General features: G+C 36.5%; 1 protein-coding gene across 2 annotated transcripts in view; it reads left to right on the top strand.

Annotated features, from left to right (window-relative positions):
• LOC123684108 (mucin-5AC) overlaps positions 1-22,093 on the top strand; it is a 95,236-nt gene that overhangs the window by 17,318 nt on the left and 55,825 nt on the right. For both annotated transcript variants that reach the window (XM_045623236.1, XM_045623235.1), the window contains exon 2: positions 16,533-16,661. In XM_045623236.1, coding sequence (XP_045479192.1) covers positions 16,574-16,661 — 88 coding nt within the window. In that variant the 5' untranslated portion in view covers positions 16,533-16,573. The remainder of the gene's footprint in view (positions 1-16,532; positions 16,662-22,093) is intronic.

Raw genomic sequence — 22,093 nt, 5'->3', positions numbered from 1 at the left:
TTCAACGTTTCCAAGTATGTCTTGACCACTTTCACTACATGGGGTCGAGCATTGTCATGCTGTAAAATCACTTTATCATGTCTCTCGTTGTATTGAGCCGTTTGTCTTTTAATGCTTGGCTCAAATGCATTAATTGCGTTCGATAACGATCGTCCCTGATTTTTAAGTCGGTTTTAATAACTCATGATACACTACTGGTGAGCTGGTCACACCAAATACTGAGAATGACTTTGGAACCGTGAATATTCGGTTTGGCCGGCGACGAGGAAGAATTGCTGGGATATCCCCATGATATTCTGCTCTTGGGATTATCGTAATGAACCCATTTTTCGTCTTCTGTCACAATGCGATGCAGAAATCTCTTCCGTCTTTGCCTTGCAAGTACCTGTTCACAAGCAAACAAACGCCGTTCAACATCTCTCGGCTTCAACTCGTACGGCACTCAATATCCTTGTTTCTGAATCATTCCCATGACTTTCAGGTGTTTTGAAATGGATTGTTGCATCATTTCCTATGATCCTGCAAATTCTTGTTGCGTTTGTCACGATTCTTGATAAAGTAATGCCTCCAATTCTGCATCTTCGAAAACTTCTCCATCGCCATGTTGGTCTTTGACGTCAAAATCACCGCTCTTAAAGCGTTGAAACCACTCTCTGCAAGTTCTTCCGTAAAAGCGGCCTCACCATAGGTATTTGAGAGCATTCGATGATCCTCAGCCGCAGATTTATTCGAGAAAACTAAATGCAAATAAATCGGTGACATCCTTTATATGATTATGGATCTCCCTAGTATTGATTGAACCTCTGAAATATTGGTGAGATGGCAGTGTAAATACAAAATGTTCTCACGTCTGTTCCAACTTCTACTTTTTATTCGAAAACTACCTATAACCTAAAAAATTGAATACAACAACTCGCGAGTAATGCGTAACGTATAATTGGGTTAAACTGATTCAGACAAATTTATCATAATTTATGGCATTCCATTTATCAGTTATGAATAATGTATGATGTTTATATAGAATACACATACATAAATAAATTGAATACCGATTGGGTCCTAATGGAACTTGAACTCGTTGTCTCAACGGGATGATTCCAAATATTGATAGCAATCGTTTTCGTTGCACCACTTGAATGCTCCCAAATTTGGCGAATTATTTCGATGTTGTTGTTGCTGTTGTTACATATTCATGAATTCGGTCTCCCGAAATCACAAGCCATTTATTTTGTTGCATTAACATTGGGAATATACGTATCAGTGACTGTATTTGCGAAATCAACCCTCAAGCAACAGACAGGTCGAATGGAAAACAAAGGGGGACAAATTGGATAATCATTCGCTTCAATATTCAGTTGTTTAGGTCGTTTTTATCAGTGTATGATCCGGAATACTTTTCTCCGTAAGTATATAATGGAAATAGGGCATATTAATTCGCTTTGGAATTTTTATCTCCGTGTTTTCGATGGTACGAATTTCTGTATTTCATTTGGAAAAAAAAATATCATACAGGGTGCGGCAGAGCCGATTGACGAGTTTTGACAGGTCATTGCTCGAGATCAGGTGGGGGCAGATAAGTGCGGAATGGGTCTTTGTGTTCCTTAGAGTCAGCAGTTTTTAATCAGCACCATGATTTGGACTGGAGTGCATCGAGGCTTTGACGTTAGCACGTTTTACGAAAAAGACCGTTTTGTGATCGCGACCCAGCGGGCATTTCGGCAAAATTTTTGCTGCAGGGCTGTATGTATGTAGGATCCAGTTAATGTTCCCTGTAAATAACTGAGATGGTCAACAGGATGCTTGAAGACCTATTAGTTTCTTCAAGTGTCGAGGGCATGACAGTTTCAATGATTTTACAGGGAACGAATTGTTATTGTATGTAAAAAGGATGTGTCATTCTTCGGGGTGTCGAAGATTTGTCATGTCGGTTGTAAATCTTAAGAGACTTACTGGGGTTGGGAAAGTTCGAGAACAAGACGGTTGTACCAGATGTGTCACATCTGTGTATCAGGTTCTAGTCCTTCGAGAATATTCGATTTCCAGGAATCCACGAAGATCTTTGTGGGCGGTACGGCAAAACTCTTATTGGACTAGGGGATGGTACTTTCCCTAAGGGTATGGTCAAGCCGGAAGGAGGGAAGAATATTCAGAGTGGACGAGGTAAGTTGCGATCAGGGGACGAAGTAAGTTCGAGTCGAGAGTCAGTTCAAGTTAAGTCGAAGACGAGTAAAGTTTAAGTTCGTTCTAAGTCGAAGTAAGAGTAAGTTCTGTCGGTTGAAACTTAAGACGTAAGACGAAAAGACGGTTCGCGGATTAGATTAAGACGAGTCGCGAACAAATCAGAGACGAGACGACCGAAACTTGCATTAAGACAAAGACGTGAAATATCGAAGACGACTCGAGTAATAAACACTCGAGCTAAAGACGAAATTCAGTACCGTATTGAGAAACTTGTTATTAGGACGTTATTAGGATTTTCTCAATACTGAGTTTGTACTGTATAATTGTGACTTTGTAAATAGATGTAAATAATTCAAGAGAGTTTAATTATTACAAATCCAACAAATTCACGGAGAAAAAGACGAAAGGTCAGGTAATCGAATCATACCTCTAGAGGATCGATTAATCAAGCCTACATGTATGCCTCTTCAACTCCATAAAAGACCACTTCACTCACTCAAAGTCACAGTTCGGAGTGATAGGCCCTTAGTTTTTCGAGGAGGAAAATAATACCGACACAGTAACTTCCCAGCGTTATGTGTCAATGTTGAAAACCTATCTACAGACTGAATTGGAAGAACTTGCTGAATAACAAGATCTGGGTGGCATATTGTTCCAGCAGGATGGCGCTACAGCCCACACAGCCCGATCTTCATTAGCTGTTTTCAGACGGATGTTCCCAGAGAGACTGTATCACTGAGAGGGAATAGACAATCGTGGTGAATTACCCTGTATACAGGTCTGTCGTTTCCAAGGGCACAATTGATGCTTGAATGAAAAAATTTTAAAAAGCTCCAGTCTTTCACTTCAGTGCTTTCCTCATTGTTTTTTTGATATCGTAGTTTATCGCTAAAGTCATCAATGGCTGATTCAGGCCCACATTGTGATACTACATCTCATTGGAATCCATAGCTTTCAATTCATCATGTAATGAAATTGATATCCTCGTTTCGTGCCCTCCAACAGTGACAGTTATGGCAACACTAGCTAAACATAATTACTCTTGGTTATCTTCCTAACATAAACCAATAAAGACCTCTTAATTTGACAGTTGTGATAAGCTCATGTGGGAGCCATGTATTATAAGAGAAGTGAAGTATTTAATTAGTACATTTTTGGAGTGAGGGGATATGATTTTAAATTTCAGATCATTAATGTTACTCATGAAGCTTTGTTTGGATATTTCATGAGATGGAAAAGGATTTAATGAAGCATAGTGTGAAATTTGTAGTGCTATGTCATTTGATTTTTGGGTTGTCTGAATCCTAAAACCTAATCTTTGAAAACTTCAGGAAAATTTGTTTTCCAGATGTTTATTATAAGCAATAATGGAACAAGACAATACCCTATGAAAACTGAAGTAGAACGTTTCCTCATTGATCCTACATGACATTGAGCAATTGATCAGTGTTTTGTTAACAATCCAAATTCGAAAATGAGTGGTTAGAAGAACCAATTCTCCAAAGGACCCCGCACGTTTAGTATGGGAAATGGCTTTCCGTGAATTTGGCTGAATTTTTGATATGTTGTAGTTCTTGATGAACTGATCAGAAAAGTTCTTAGCCACAAAGCTCAAAAATGGACAGTTTTCGAGATATGGAGCTTTGAAAATGGATTTTTTGCAATTTTCGGGGTTTTTGCTCATCAATCGGGGAGCTCTCATTTCTGGTTGGTATGGAATTTGGATGTTCGGTGGCCAGAACCCGACTGGGAAATGATCTTCCTTGGTTATATTAGGCACCGCCATCGATAATTTTTTATACACTGCTCCACATTGGCTATGAAATGAGATTTTGCCAATGATCATATTATTAGATAGTATTCATTCGTATGTGTGAAATTCAAAAAGTTCATAGAAAAAAAAAATTATTCTCAAGAATTCGTGGGTTAATATCGGAAGTTCCATTCATAGTTAGCTTCCAATACTTGCACTTCTATATTCTACCCGTATAGTACTATATTGCATCAAAACTGCAGACATTTTCACGGATTCGTTTGTCTGTGAGATGCTATCATCAATTTCGAGACATTCTGAGGAAAATGTCTTGGCACCCCATTGTCAGATTATCTAGATTTGTGAGAAACAAATCACACATCATATGTAAATGACATCAATAGTGATCACAATTGTTATCCCTGAGGATATATGATTATGATTTTCCCATTTTCCCCCATTAGAGCTCGCGATGCCTGGTTATGAACATTTCGGCTAACATATTTGATATTATTGGACATCAGATATATGAGGATTCAGTTATTATGGTCTCTCTTGAAAAAATCTCACAATATGTCGTTTCTCGGTCATGTGAATTATTCTGACGTCATCTTGTGGCATGAAAAGATGTATGGAAGATCTTGGATTTTGTATCTCATTTCATAGCCTATGTGGAGCAGTATATAAAAAATTATCGATGGCGGTGCCTAATATAACCAAGGAAGATCATTTCTCAGTCGGGTTCTGGCCGCCGAACATCCAAATTCCATCCCAACGAGAAATGAGAGCTCCCCGATTGATGAGCAAAAACCCCGAAAATTGCAAAAAATCCATTTTCAAAGCTCCATATCTCGAAAACTGTCCATTTTTGTGCTTTGTGGCTATCGACACTCCTGATCAGTTTATCAAGAACTACAACATATCAAAAATTCAGCCAAATTCACGGAAAGCCATTTCCCATACTAAACGTGCGGGGTCCTTTCAATTATTAACTCCTTCCTATACTATCTATATTTCATTTTAAATTCAAACAGCTACTTCTGGGTGTTGCAGTTTCTTTGTCAGTTAGTATATAAATCACACGATAACTTGAAACTACTCATAGATCAGTTTGCTAAAAGTCAGGGACACAAATCGATCCTATTCAGAAGAGGAACAAGATCTAGGTACCCATTCAAAACCATTCGAAAAGGCTATCATGTCCTCTTATCAGATATCTGATTATCGATCAGTTCTAGTGAATATTCTCACGAACGTATTGGCTGAAATTGGTGAATAGTTTCGGAGATCGGAGTTAATTGTTCCAAAGTCACGAAGAAACAATTGCATTGGAGTCACGTCCCATATTGAAATTATGAGTCATTAGATCTGACTTTTAAGGGTCATAATGAAATAAGGAATAAAGATAATAATCAGTTCACTTAACCATTATCCAAGCGTATATTGAACCAAACCCATTCTATACTCTTGGATCCTCAAGGACAGTTTGCAGAATATTATAGGATCGGATTACAATATATTTGATGATGGAAAATAGAATAACTCAATATCCAAATAACAATAATTTCGTAGCCCGAGTCAATGTTGTTTTCAATTACATTTCCTATTTGAAAAAATCAAGAAAAAGTAGGTAGTTCTATCATTTCGTGAAAACGTTGTAGTATGTATAGTGTTGAAAATATTCAGTAACTATGTTTGAAACTCGATTCAGACGCTTGCAGTAGGTGATATACCCATTATATACTGGCTGTTCCAGATAAACGTACAAAAATCTCAGGAGGCTATTCCTGACAATATTTCAATGAAAAAGATAGAATGAAGATAGCTCCACATTTACTTACTTACCAAAATATAAATATCGAAATTTGAGAACAAATAACTATATTTTTCACTCTTTGCTCTGAAATAGAACGGAATAAAATATTTCAATCGGAACTTAAGAAACAAAACCGAGTTGCAGGAACGTTCATTAAAATTCAATGCCGTCATTAAAAGTCCAATCCTCCAGTAGGAGGACCGTTTAATGGAGGATTTAGAAAATTTCAATGACACTTCACTGAGTTTGCGACTTTTAATTTTTTTTGGCAAACGTCCAAGAACGATACTATGGAAATGCTCACAATATGGCAGAAGACGAAACACCAAAACGATTATACCACATCGCAAGGTGTATATTCACTTATCAATACGCCGTAGCTTTGGGGAATTTACGGATTCAAGTGGTTCATCGAAACGTGAGTTATAAAATCAAAGTTATCCATTCAATTCTGATGAATATCTAAGCTTTAATTGAATCATATTATTATAGAATTTTTGTGGCGTGCGGAATAAAGTTTTTCTGGTAATCTTGATCAACAGAATCCTAACTAAATAAACGAGTGTACTTTTGGAGTTGTGTTTTTTTTTATACCGAATATCTGGAATTCGGAAGCATGCTAATTTTAACCCAGTCGGATAATCGGATTACATGAACCCCACATTTTTTGGGTTGCTAACCAATCGAATTGAAATGGGGGCCGAAAAAGATATTCGACTATATAGAGAAATGATGGAACTTTAGATTGTTGGTCTATTTGTCCCAATAATGAAATTATATTATCTCCAAAAAAATTGATATTATTAATAAATAAATGAACTAGCTTCAAAATTCAGTTAGGAAAGTGTAGAATTGATAAATCAAATAACAAAATAAGAGCCTTTTACATAAAATTCATAACAAGAATTCATAGCTGGAGATTGTATGATCAAATTTTTCTTTTTCTATCTGCATTAACCACAATGGTCATCAACGGCTGTGTGATCAATTTATTTACTCAAAAGAAAAAAATCTGAATCCGGAAATAAGAAATGTATGAAGATACTGAGTAAGTACCTACATACTTTCTGATGATGACTTTCTAGGAATGAAGTTTTTGAATTTTATCATTTCATTATCTATACTTCAAAATTTCTGATTTCGAGAAGAAAATCATGTATGAAAGACAAAGAGAGAGTAATGAAACAAAATATCTGAAACATCAGAATTTTTAAGGAATGCTATACAATGATCTTTGAATAACATGAGCCAATTTAATAAAATTTGACTAGTAAAGTGGGAAATATTGAGGTCCCGGGAATTTTACGTTAAGGCATGCTCAATGCACATTCTGCATTAGAAAAACCTTGGATAATTATCGAAATATGAACTGCCCAAGCATAGCTTTCACATCAAAATTGGATAAGGAATGGAAATAGAAACTGAGGCTATAAAAAAGAATTGCGATACAGAATGACAGACCGAAATAAAACCAAATTTGTATTTGTATTTTGAAGAGCATTTTGTGAGTGGAAAAAAATAATTGGTATTCAATTTCAAAGAGCCTCTCCTAAAAATGCATTCCAGACGTATCTCCTAGAGAAAATTTCAAAACCACCCCGAAAAAGGTTAAAAACTCCCTCTAAAATCACTACATATGAAGACAATATTCTCATATTCAAAATGATTATGAACTTCTGTCCAACTTTATCCTGACCTAACACAAAAACCAGAACACCAAGGAATGATAATTTAAACCCATATAACGTCGCAGCCGTTACTTCTTTTTTTCGATACACACGCAAGTAAATGTGGAATTCATGAAATATTATTCTCGCGATGAAAGCACCCTTTTTTCCTTATCTGGAATAAAAAACATCGGCGTTCGTGGTTTTTCGTACGACGCCAACGGCAACGAAAAGAAATTGCAACTTCAAAATACGACTTGACAAGAAATATAATGAATCCAATAAATAAGGAAGTTTTTACCCTCCGGGGCCTAAAGCCATATTTCATACCTCCTTCCACTTCGGGCATTGTGAATCGAGAACTGCTACTAAAATTCCTACGTGCTCAGGATTATTGAATTGATATTTTAAACTGGATGTCAATAAAAAAGAATGGAGCCCTAATAAATATGAAATGAAATTGTTATGGACGAAAAAGGAAAGAAACACTTGCTCACACGGGAAAACGTATCCGAGGAAATCGCCAGTGGTGCTCGATGAATGATAAGTTCTTCAGGTAGGTGTACACAAGTTTTTCAGATTCGGTCTGTCTACACATCCTTATGTATACTAACTGACAGAGAAACTGCAACACCCAGAAGGAGCTGTTTGATTTTTTTTTTGGTAAAACATATATAACGGGTGTTTTTTTTCGAGGTATATAACTTTAAGTTGGCGTTACTGTTCAAGATGGTGACCGATTTGACAGCTGTCAAGTGATTTATTCTCAGTTTGGTTTGACAATTCATTATAAATGGACTCACTCCTGAACAACGCTTGCAAATAGTGCAATTTTATTTCAAAAATAATGGTTCTGTGCGGAATACGTATCGCGCAATACGTCCATTTTATTTTATTTAGCGATGAAGCGCACTTCTGGTTGAATGGCTACGTCAACAAACAAAACTGACACATTCGGAGTGAAGCTAATCTTCAAGTGTATGTCGAAACACCGTTACATCCAGAAAAACTGACTGTTTGGTGCGCTTTATGGGCTGGTGGAATCATTGGTCCGAACTTCTTCAAAAACGATGATGGCGAGAACGTAACAGTCAAGGGTGATCGGTATAGAGCCATGATTACTAACTTTTTCATCCCTGAATTGAACAACCATGATGTCCAGGAGCTGTGGTTCCAACAAGACGGCTCAATATGTCACACAGCTCGTTCCACAATCGATTTATTGAAAGACACGTTTGGTGACCGCCTAATTTCACGTTTTGGACCTGTGAATGCAATTTAAAGTTCTATAGCTCTAAAAAAAAACACCCTTTAGTAAGGAGTAAATAATTGAATTTGTAGAAAAAATCGTGAAGGGTTTCTCATGTAAACAATTTTTGTTGCTTAAATATTGTAGTCGTTTTTTGCAAGTCTTCTGAATTTCACAACAAGCTGGCTGTTCGAGGAGATCCAAAATCGATGTTTTGTTAATTGTTAAAATGCCTAGAGCACGTGTACACGGAGTTAATCGCCAGCTAAGTGAATTCGAAAGAGGTCGAATTATTGGTCTACAGGAAACGGGGTTGTCATTTCGAGAAATCGCTAACTGTACAAACAGAAATCCGACTACTGTTATGAGATGTTATCAAGCGTGGTTTGATAAAGCCCAAAATCGAAGAAGAGTAGGCACCGGACGTCGAAGAGGCACAAATGAAGTTTAAAATCGACGTCTAAGACTTATGGCCATTCTTCTTCTTCTTAGTACGCCGTCTCCTAACGAAGGTTGGCGATCCATCTGGCAATCAAAACTCTTATGGCCATTAGAGACCGATTTGCGACAACTCGATCTTCGGCTGATGATTAGTTAGGAGGAAAAGGCCATTCTGTAACTGTCCGAAAGTTTGGACTGCAGCATTATCGATCCCTTATTGTGTTACCTCTGACGGTTGAGCAGTGCCGGCAACGATTACAGTGGTGCAGGGAACGTCAACATTTGAATATGGAATGGCATCAGATCGTCTTTTCTGATGAATCTCGATTTTCCTTGGGTGTACATGATGGCCGAAGAAGGATTAGACGACGTCAAGGAGAAAGACGTGAACCTCAGTTTGAGTGTCCATGAAGTTAGCACCCACTTTTTCAAAAATCAAGAATTTTTTTTTTGATTTGTTTGTAACTCGTTAGTAACTATTTGTAACACAAAACCACTATATCCAATATATTCAATAGTCGTCAATTGTATGTAAATATTGAATCAACTGCGGTTTTCCTGGAAAAATAATATTCTCATTTAAAAGTAAAAATCTGACATCCCATAGATCTAATGCAGTGCTGTGATCATCCAAGATTTCTAGCAATTTATGAGTTGAAGTGAATTCAGGTTAATTTCATGACAGAAATAAAAATACTCACCTCTCACTTCTAAACCCATGGAGACAAGATTTTAAAAATAAGCATTTTTAGCAACGAAATTACTATTAAATTCTTTATTGTTTATTATATGTGAACTATAAAGCAATTCTCATTTCACCTCATTAAAAGTTTATTAGTCATACATGAATGATTGTTATGACATGGAAATTTTGTGAATAATGAAATTTTTCTACGATATATCATTATATGAATATCTGAGGTTGTTGTTCACATATAATCTGGCCATATGATCAATATAATTGATTTTTCTTCAATGTTTCAAGAATTTGTAAGCTCTTATACAAGAAATATTTATTTCAGCAAAACATTTGAAAACATTTATTACATTCTAGTTTTTAATTCTAGTGAAAAATATGTCTGTATGTCTTACGAAATCTCTTGAGATGTATTTTCTCAATTGTATAATTGGGTAATACGAGTAAATATTCTTTCCCTAGGGTTATTGATTAGATTCTTGAATTCATTTAAGTCTTTAGGAAATAGGACAGTCATCATTGTGTATTCAATAGTCGAGTCCAGCGGATAGAGAGTTCTTCATCGTTATCTAGATGGATATTAGGTCCGAAGATAGAATAATGGTTCTATGAATAATTTCGTCTTTTCCTTTCGCCAAGCCTAAAAGTTCTTGACATTTCATGCTAAGCGAAGGTAATACTTACTCATGCTCTTAACATTGTTCATTTGAACCATAAATCCAATTGTTTTCCGATTCGTAAACAGGTCATTGTTTGTAGGTATCTCTATAACTATAGATGGTATTGAAGTAATTGTTGCTTAAGAGGTGATTCTTCAATATCAGATATTAGACGATTCTTAGTTTTGCCTACAGGCCTAATGGTGAATTTCTTGTTGATCATCATCAGAATCACAACGAAAGAAATTTCAAACTGTGTTAAAAAAAGTAAATCGTTTTTTAATACCATTGGAAATTAAAGTAACTATTTCAAGTAAAATATAATTTGATGCACAGATGGAGGTGCTAGTATTGAATTCATATGATTTTTAGTTAGTACCAACCTTCAAACGATACGTATCAAAATTTGAAAGCAGTCCGACCATTAGTTTGTGAGATATTGCGTTGTGAGTGTAGCTTTTGATATTAGAAACAAGATGGAAAAAAAGAATTTCGTATGCTGATAAAATATTGCTTTTTGAAGGAAAAAAATATAGTTGGAGCAAAATCTTGGCTTGATGAAGAGTGTCCGGGGTCTGCAACAGAAAAATCAAGCATCATTGATTGGTATGCTGAGTTTAAACGTGGTGAAATGAGCATCGAAGACGGCGAACGCAGTGGACGCCAAAAAAAGGCTGTCACCTACGAAAAAATCGGAAAAGTTCGCAAAATAATTTTGAATGACCGTGAAGTGAAGTTGATCGAGATAGCAGACATTGTGAAGATATCATCTGAATGTGTTCATCATATCATTCACGAATATCTGCACATGTGAAGGCTGTGTGCAAAATGGGTGCCGCGCGAGCTCACAATCGATCAAAAGCAACAACTTGATTCTGAGCAGTGTATGAAGCTGTTTAAGTGCAATAAACCTGAATTTTTGCGTCGATATGTGACAATGAATGAAACATGGCTCCATCATTTCACTCCGGAGACCAATTGATAGTCAGCTGAGTGTACTGCACACGATGAACCGAATCCTAAGCGAGGAAAAACACAACAGTCAGCTGACAAGATTTAGGCATCAGTATTCTGGGATGCGCAAGGTATAATATTCATTGATTACCTCCAAAAGAGTCAGACCATCAACAGCGATTAGTATATAGCGTTATTTGATCGTTTAAAGGATGAAATTGTTGAAAAACAGCCCCATTTGAAGAAAAAAAGGTCCTGTTACATCAAGACAATGCGCCGTGTCACAAATTAATGAAAACAATGGCGAAATTGCATGAATTGGGCTTCGAATTGCTTCTGCAACCTGTTCCTGTTCTCAGACCTCAAAAGAATCCTCGTTGAAAAGAAATTTAGCGCCAATGTCGAAACTGAGGCCTATTTTGAAGCGAAAGACACATCGTACTACAAAAATGGTATCGAAAAGTTGGAATATAGCTATAATCGCTGTATTGCCCTCGAAGGCAACTATGTTGAATAATAAAATCGAATTTTGCCAAAAAAATATGTTTTACTATGGTAGACCGAGGACTTTTCAATTGGCCTGTTAAGTCAAGATTTCATTGTTACTTTCGAAGTAACTATCAGGAGTTCCTTATTTTCGCCCAACCCTCTATATCTATTCCTTCCATGTCCAAGTAATCCTGGAAAGAAAATGGGTCGATTCCCAGATAAACGTCCAAGCTTAAACAGATCAGATTTCGTGTTTAAATGTCACAGCTATTTCCGCTCTGATTCGATTCAACCGATAACAGCGGAAATGACAGAGAGGATTCTTTTATTGCGAAAACCTGAAAAGGGCGAAGGTTTCTGTAGCAATTATTTAAAATCACGAACCCTATCACTTCGTTTGTTACCGACAAAAGAGCGCTCCCTCTTTCGATAGAGACTTCGGAAGGGATTTGTGGACTTTACCTATTTTCATTATCGAGAGGAACTTTGTTCCTTTTTTATGATCGGGACTTTTTTCAGTATCAATTTAGATTAGTTATTTTAAGAGAGATTAACGTTGACTTGCCATCACCCTGTATACAGGGTTGTTCATAAAAGGTTAATAGTTAGGCGTTTCTGAAGAACAAAATTCAGAATTCAGGCGGGGAAATTGAAATGAAATGGTTTTGGCAATCGAACTTTTGAATTAAATATTTTTATTTTTATGCACCTTCCAGTTTCAACTTGAGTTTGATATTACTTTCCCATTTTAAATTAATCTCTTCATATATTTTGTAATAATTGTATTGCCTGATTAAACTGAAGATTATCCTGATTATCCTTAGTAAGGCCTTCATGCATTACTCAATCATTCATTTAATTGCCGCTAAACTTTGAAAACTTATCTCAAACCGACGCATTCGCCATTTAGTCATAAACATATTTAGGCTTTATTCATTGAATTATATTATTTATTTGAAATGTTTTCCCACTAGGAAAAGATAAGTTTGATGGAAAATGAAAAGTTTTAAATCGAATGTTAGCAAATAAGTTCACTCGAATTTCGTTTTTTCTGAGATCGTAACGAATGAGCCAGTTGGATCCCAAATTCAATTTGCAATCATTTCATTGTTATCAAAACGAATTGATATGAATACATACATTTTTTGTTTTGAAATTTCTATACGAGCTTACAAAAAATCAAGAAAGAAGAAAATAAAGAACAACAATTGCCAGGATCATTGGGAGTGACGCCACAAGCCATACGAGTTGAAGCTGCATCGCATTGTGACTGGAGACGAAAAATGGGTTCATTACGATAATCCCAAGCGCAGAAAATTATAGGAATATCCCGGCTATGCTTCCACGTCGACGGCCAAACCAAATATTCTCCGAATTTCGTGAGACCAGCTCGGCGTAGTGGATTATGAGTTGTTAAAACCGACTGAAACAATCATAGGCTATCGTTATCGAACGCAAATAATGCGTTTGAGTCGACCATTGGAAGACAAACGTCCGCAATATAATGAAAGACATGATAAAGTGATTTTACAACATGACAATGCTTGAACCCCAGTTGCGAAAGTGGTCAAGACAAACTTGGAAACATTGAAATGGGAAGTCCTACCCCACCCGCTGTATTCTCCAATCTTTCCTCCCTCGGACTATCACTTGTGTCGATCAATGGTATACGACCAGGCTGAACAGTACCTCCGGTCTTATGAAGAAGTAGAAAATTGGATCGATTCGTGGATCGCTTCAAAAGATGACCAGCTTTTTCAACGCGGTATTTTTCTTGCGGTATTCGTACACTGCCCAATAGATGGGACAAAGTAGTGGTCAGCGAAGGACAATACTTTGAATCATAAATGTTTAACCAGTTTTTACACTAAAGCTTTTGGAAAAAACGGCGGAAGTTCTACGCCTATGTACTATAAACAAAATCGAGAATTATCGTTTTCACGGGCGAACGTACACAAAGAACCGAATTTGAGGACCAATTCGTCATCAATGAGTTGAGCCACATCGTTTGTAACCACTCCCGGCTCAAAAATCGAAAATTACAGACATTGTGACGAAATTATCGAACGATCTCTTCTGAGAACAACAAAACATGAAATTTGTCTACGATAATCCAAAATACTTATCGCATCGATATATCACCTAATGAAGAAATAATCCAAATTGAATAGTTCCATTAGTGCTATTAGCCTGAATAAAAAAAAAATGCTACGATCATCATCCTTTTTGCCATTCGCCGTACAGCGAGATACAATGGAACTTCTCAAGCCCGGACAGAGCAATAAAAACACCGAGTAAACGGTATAATCGCCTTCACCAAGAAGGAATTCCGAAGATATATCAGTTCCACGATGGTTGGAAGGCTGGGGTGACCTTTAGCGATAGACCGTTAGTTGTTTTGAACACTCCCGTTGCATTAACGGAGTCAATAACAAAGTTCAGTGTGCATGCACCATTACGATAACAACGCAATAATGCAAATTGCTTTGTTTTTCATTAAGTCCGTCGGCCCATTGATAGACATTATATTGCTGGCGGCTTTCCGAAAGCATAAAGTTTTTGTCCTAATGCGTATCAAATGCTGAAATAGCATTTCGAATTGATGCGGTTATAGATTAACCCCAAGTGATTTAGAGGGACAGGAAAGATGAACAATTTTCATGAATATTGGAGTTTATTGGCTGAAATGATTCCTGTTTCAGTAATCGGAAAGTTTAATGGGGATAATAGTAGGGGATCGGCCCATTTAACTAACCTATTTAACACAAGGCTAGAATATTTTTGATGAATGCCTTCTCATTGGTTGATTAGGAAAATTGTCTTCCAGCAGGCATTCAAAGTTTGCGTCATCAAATTTCAAATTTTATATTTGATGATTTAAAAAAAAGTTTAACAGCCCACATAGATATGTTGCTATTCACATATGTTATAAAACATTCAATGTTTGGCGAGACGTACTCGACCTAATTTTGAGAAGATTGTGTTGTTTCATCCTGAGGTGAAATCGTCAGTTTGCCACTCAGTGATCTCTGCGAAATACACTTCCATTTCTATAGTGGAGGGCTTTGTCTGAAGAAAATAAACTTAAGGCTTACAGCACGCGGGGTTCCTAAGCTGACACTCATTCAAGTCCAAATCGAGCTTGACGCTGCTTGGCTTTGGCTTTTAACTGACAATTTCAGAGTGTCATGGGTGACTTTGCTGGACTAGCAAAGAGTCTCTACACATATGTTTTCATGATAACCTGTCCACAGGCGATTATGTAGTTGCGGAAAATAAAAAATTCCAACACGCTCTATTCACCTAGGAATAGGAGCTGGGTTCCAGCAGCAGGCAACTTTCAATCGACTGAATTATTTAATCACGGAGACTAAAAAGTTGCTTGTGTGCCTTAAAGTGGATAACGTATCCGCTAGATTCCTTCCAGAACAGTATTATCCTAATCGACTTAAAATGAAACATCATTTGAAGTAATTTCTGGTATTAAGGAAATTGAGTTACTCAAATACTTAACTGTTAATTCTCTTCATTGACATTAGTTGGTTCATCGGTTCATGAGAAACTTAATTTAATGTTCAAAATTTGCAAGCGGAAAGAAACCCTGTTACCCTTGGCACTCCACGTCGTTCGGGAAATGGCAATCTCTTGCGAAAAAGTGCAGCTTTCCTTTCTGAAAAGGAAAATAACTATTTTTGATATGCTCAAAAATTTGAAAGTTTCATGACGCAAACTCTAGATGCCGGTCAGAAAAACATTTGTCCAATATACGGATAATGAAGCATTATTGAAAAATATTCTAGCTTCTTGACAAATGGGTTTGTGAAATGAACCGCTAGTTCTTAAGCTGAAACATTTAGTTTTGATTGCTAAAGACAAATTTATGAAATGATATTCATCAGTCCGTTTGAGCAAAATCAAACATACCAGAGTTCATTGTACCGTAAAAGGACGTAGTGGGTGGAGAGTTGGATCCCTCCAGGGGTGCAGACATAAGGGAAGAGAAATGACCTTTGGAAAGTGATAAACAAGATCTCAGGCTTTTATTGCCTGAAGATGTTGTGCATTTTCAGTCTTACGTTCAGGAAAGGAAAACTTAGCCAACAGCGGAAATTCGAAGTGGAACATTTCATTTCATAGAATATCATGAACTGTTTTGATATCCGACATCTGAAACACTTTGTGATGAACAGGTTGGCCAACTTCGTAATTAATTTGGATCCTTATAGTCACTGAATGTGGAGTAAACCCGTTCCAATGAACTCAACAGTCTTTTTGTCCTCAGCAAAAAGGTTATGATGTTAAATATGAAAGTGAAATTGGGATCTCTGTTTCTCTAGGTGGATTTTTCATTTAAAATATTTTTTTTTGAATTTAATATATAATTACTTGTATGGAATGGACTTCCTTCAAGTCGAAAATGAACCAATCAAATGATTGAAATTTCAGTACCTAAAGCTCAGGTAATAATTCATGTCTGCATGAAGAGATTAAAAATTAACTCATTATCTAAAAAAAATTAATGGATGCTCTTGAGCCATTAATCATTCCCTTGATTGTTTATCTTAGGAGAACTAAATCTTGAGGCAGTGAAAAATGAATACCTAACAAATTTTCTATTCGTTTCAGGACTCCAACAAGATAAGAACCCCCTGCAGGAGAACTAACTAATGAATTATGCTCTGCCGCTGATAACATCTAGAAGACTCAACATGAAAACTAAAGTCGTATTTTTCGCTCTACTCCATTTGCTCATAGGTAAGTGAATCAATTTGGCAGTTTCTAGAACTAATTGGTTGCGGTAATACTACTCTAACAAAGCTTCATGAAAACATAATGCGAACAATCTTATACCTGTAACATGAGTTAGGGTCTGAAATGTATGCTGCACGTTAATGAAACGAATATAGGAGGATCACATTTCAAATCCATTTTCTGTATGAAGTTGTTACGTGTAATTTTGCTATGTACCTGCCCGTGGGTGGATACTTATAAAATATACACATGATTCAGATGTATCATCTATGAGATAATTCAAGTAATCTGTACAAAAAATTCTTGTTCTTCATTGTTTGAAAGGCTTGCAGTTTAAAGAGATTCTCCGATGTTTTCGTGAAAATTTATGGAAAACGTAAATTAGGTTCTTAGTTTTTCGTTTAGAATTGTTTATGTAAGCAGTCTTAGTTGTGGAGCGATTTGTGTCTGTATCATAAAGTTATTCTCGATTAAACATGGCAGCTAAATTTTCATCATTTGCGGGAGGTTTTGATTTTCTGCTTCAATATAAAGAAATCTGCGGCTAAGGCTCATCGAATGCTCTCAAATACCTAAGGTGAGGCCGCTTTTAGTCGAAGAACGTGCCTAGAGTGGTTACAACGCTTCAGGAACGGTGATTTTGACGTCGAAGACCAGCATGGCGGTGGAAAGAGAGAAGGTTTTCGAAGATGTAGAATTGAAGGCATAACTTGATCAAGACTCGTGTCAAACGCAACAAGAATTGGCAGGATCATTGGGAGTGATGCAACAAGTCATTTCAAAATGCCTGAAAGTCATGGGAATTATTCAGAAACAGGGAAATTTGTAGTTGAAGCCGAGAGGTTTGCTTGCAAGGCAAAGACGGAAGAGATTTTTACATCGCATTGTGACTGAAGACGAAAAATGAGTTTATAACGATATTCGCCAGCGCAGAAAATCATGGGGATATCCTGGCCATGCTTCCACGTCGACGACCAAACCGAATATTCTTGGTTCCAAGGTCCAAGATCCAAGGTAATGCTCAGTATTTGGTGGGACCAGCTCGGCGTAGTGTAGCATTGAGAGACAAACGGCCAAAATACAACGCGAAACATGATAAAGTGGTTTTACAACATGACAATGCTCGACTCCATGTTGCGAAAGTGGTCAAGATTTTCTTGGAAACGTTGGAATGGGAAGTCCTACTCCACCCGCCATATTCTCCAGATGTAGTTCCTTCGAACTATCATTTGTTTCGATCAATGGATTACGACCTGACTGACCAGCTTTTCTGGTCTTATGAAGATGTGAAATATTGAATCTATTCGTGGATCGCTTCAAAAGAAGACCAGTTTTTTTTTTTAACACGGGAGAGAGATGGGAGAACATAGTGGCCAGCGATGGACAATAATTTGAATCATAAATGTACAACCAGTTTTTACAATAAAGCCTCGAATGTCGGAAAAAATGGCGGAAGCAAAGTTGTACGCCTATGTAGTACGAATTTTTTTCAAGATTTATTGTATAATCCTTCTTTAAGAATAATTTAATATCATGACACACAAAAATAACAAAATGCTCGAAATGAAAAACCAGTTACATAGAAATAATTGTGGATGTATTTCCGAACATTACAGACATTATTTTCAATTGAAGTAGAGTTTCTCATTATCTCAAAAACTCGGCTAAGCACTTCTAGGCTTCAATTAATTACTGCTATTATCTTTTTGTGGCATGGTAATTTGAAACAATGTAGAACCGATACTCTTTAAATATGCACCTTCCTTGAACCAATATATGAAATATCTGGTAGTTCTCAGAGAACCTATAAATTGCGGGTAAACTACTATTTTGTACATAATTATTTGCTATCCAGTTTGATTAGAGTTTCATTGAGATACATTATAGAGTCAACTCGGAATGATAGGAGTCTTATTAGATATTTCAAAAATTTATAATTGAAATACATGTATAAAATTGCCCTAAGAAATGAAAATAGATTTTTGTTTCTTCCCAGCTTCGAACCACTTTCTTCAACGTGGTTCTGTCAGTTGGGTTACTATCTCGGATGAGTAATTGAGCAGTAACATAGATCATATCGAAAGAGTAATATCAAAAATTTTGAGAAATTATTAGAGTATAACTTTGCAGTAAAGGAATATTATGAATTTATTACAATCATGACTGAAAACATTGAAATTTTATACATCTGTTTGTATCGGGTGTTTTTTTTCGAGGTATATAACTTTAAAATGGCATTTCTGTTCAAAATGGCGACCGATTTAACAGCTGTCAAGTGATTTATTCTCAGTTTGGTTTGGCAATTCATCGTAAATAGACTCACGCTTGAACAACGCTTGCAAATAGTGCAATTTCATTTCGAAAATAATGGTTCTGTGCGGAATACGTATCGCGCACTACGTCCATTAGCAATGAAGCGCACTTCTGGCTGAATGGCTACGTCAACAAACAAAACTGCCACATTTGGAGTGAAGCTAATCCTCAAGTGTATGTCGAAACACCGTTACATTCAGAAAAAGTGACTGTTTGGTATGCTTTATGGGCTGGTGGAATCATTGGTCCGTACTTCTTCAAAAACGATGATGGCCAGAACGTTAGAGTCAATGGTGATCGGTATAGAGCCATGATTCCTAACTTATTCATTCCTGAATTGAACAACCATGATGTCCAGGAGCTGTGGTTCCAACAAGACGGCGCAACATGTCACACAGCTCGTGCCACAATCGATTTATTGAAAGACACGTTCGGTGACCGCCTAATTCCACGTTTTGGAACTGTGAATTGGCCTCCAAGATCTTGTGATTTAACACCGCTAGACTACTTTCTGTGGGTCTATGTAAAGTCATTGGTCTATGCGGATAAGCCACAAACCCTTGACCATTTGAAAGACAACATTCGCCGTGTTATTGCCCTTATACGGCTGCAAATGTTGGAAAAAGTCATCGAAAATTGGACGTCCAGATTGGACTACACCCGAGCCATCCGTGGCGGTCATATGCCAGAAATCATATTTAAAATGTAATGCCACAATATTATCTGGCGGATAATAAAATTCATGTCAATCGAATAATCCATCGTTGTTTTATTGCAATTTAAAGTTCTATAGCTCTAAAAAACACCCTTCATATGTATTAATAAAAACTCTGGAGGGCAGGAGGAGAACATTTCTTTATTCGACTATTGAATTCAATATATCTTTAAATTCAAAAGGTATAGACATTTTCGGTGGGAGTTGAAATTTCTAGTTCTGTAGTTTTCTGGCGCATATCATATTTTGCATTTCTTTTCCAGATCACAATAAAGTCAGCGCCAAATCCTTGTATTCACATTGAAGACGCCAAAAAAATTCCTACTCGATGATAATCAATAAGCATTACTATTTCACAAATGTAACGATTTTAACCTTCATCGTTTCACGTCTAGCCATTTCGAAACATCAATTTGCCACTACCGAATTTATTTAACGATTCATCGTAGATTTCTATCTGCCAACGATCTCTTCTTCCGTTGGGCCAGTTTCATTGCTAATTGTTCATATACTGGTAATGCAATATCGATTATATCATTCTATTACTTTGTTGATTCATTGAGCAAGCCCATTAGAATTATTCATGAAACTGGATCGAATTTGTCCATTGTTCGTGGGATTTTTGGCAATTAATCGTTGTTTTCCGCGTCCATTGTCTGAGAACGAATAGTTGGGTGTTACATCATTTGTTGCATCCTTGAAAATCAATTCGAGGATGTTCAGGTTGGATCATGGAATGCGGTAGGTTGAAAATGTTAGATATCTGCATGTTCATGACTCTCGAATCGTATTGATTATTCACGGCGAAAAAACAATTGAATTTTCCTATTATTCATGTTGAAAGACTCTAAGCATTCCTTTAAGAATTCGAGAACTTCTGGCCCGAAGGTTTTTGAAGTCACCCGAGAGCATCAACATCTGTTAATAACCGTGGCGCATAAAAACTTTTATGTCAAACAAGTTAATTAATACTACATCTTGGAATTTGAAAATATAACGTCATTTCATCTTAGTGAATATATACAGGGTGTTTCATCATAAACTGGACAAACATATATATTCGTGTAGAGGACATCGGGAGAATCAATTTTTGCCTTATACAATATATCCCGTTTTCGACGCTTAAGCGAGATACAGGGTGTTAAACGTCAATTTTGAGCAAGATTCTTATGGGTGTGGTCAGTATTGTATAACACTCAAAGAAACGGTTTTTGGTCAAATCTCAGTATTTTTGGGTCCTCTATTCAGAAAAGTTGATGAAATCCGAAAAAAGAATTACAAAATGGCGGAAAACCTGCAACGTTCCTAATTTTTTTTTCCAGTGGTCAAATTGAATTTTAGTTCCTGAATGAACACAATTTTCTAAGAATTTCTGTGCAAAAATTTTTTCAAAAATCGAACACAAATTTTTTTTTACATGTCTACAGCGATAAAAAAATTTCACCCGAAATGAATGAAATTTTGTACAATTGTACTCCTTCAATTATCAATCACGAATATCAAAACAGAATTGTAAAATATCAAACGGTTTCGTTACTACAGCCATTCAAATGTTTCGTTCAAACCTCCAAAAAAAATTTAGAATGGCTTCTTAGAGTCAAAATTATTAAATTATTGCTATTTCCAAAAATTCCGGATGCTAAAATGTATTTATACAAAAAAATTCGGTGAAACTTAGTTGGGAGTCGAATCCTCGATTCCAACGTATTAATTGTATTAATGAAGAAATTAAGACAGTTCTAAGGATATTAATATTCGTTGCTAAGAAACGGAAGTTCGTAGCTTATAGAATTCTACTGGTTATTTGAATTTCACTGAATATAATTTCGCAAGTATCGTGACACGAATTTGTTTGGAAACGAAAATAAAATATTCTCTTTTGGAAAAAATGTCATGGTTCATGCTTATTATTAAACAAATTATTCAAGGAATAAACCTTATTTTTTACTAATAATTGTACATTTTATAAACAAAAAAAAAAACAGATTAGTGGAAAAATCAATTTATAAATCGTTTTCGAAGATGTTTCCATTTGTAAGAATATACATTCTCGCTCTTTTCGCAACACTATCGACTGCTGAACGTATAATTTCGGGGTTTTGCCGGATCTCCTCGGCAGCTGATTCAATTCGTTGAATAAGTTCTTCCTTTGAGTTTACTGGAGCTCTCTTATCATAAACAAGACTTTTGAGATGTCCCCAGAAATGAAAATCCAGTAGTGTGAGATCCTACGAACGAGGAGGCCATGCGATAGGTCCTAATCGGCCAATCCATCAGAGTGGATTTTCTTCATCTAGATACCCTCTTACATCACGAGTTGTGTGGGCATGGCAACCATGATGCTGGTACCAAATGCCCTGAATCTGTCTCAGCGGAATATCTTCAAGAAGATCTGGCAGAATTTCCG

This window comes from Harmonia axyridis, chromosome 7 (genome assembly GCF_914767665.1).
Source record: "Harmonia axyridis chromosome 7, icHarAxyr1.1, whole genome shotgun sequence".
In the NCBI taxonomy this organism is placed as follows: Eukaryota; Metazoa; Arthropoda; class Insecta; order Coleoptera; family Coccinellidae; genus Harmonia; species Harmonia axyridis.
This window is presented reverse-complemented; position numbering and strand designations above follow the sequence as displayed.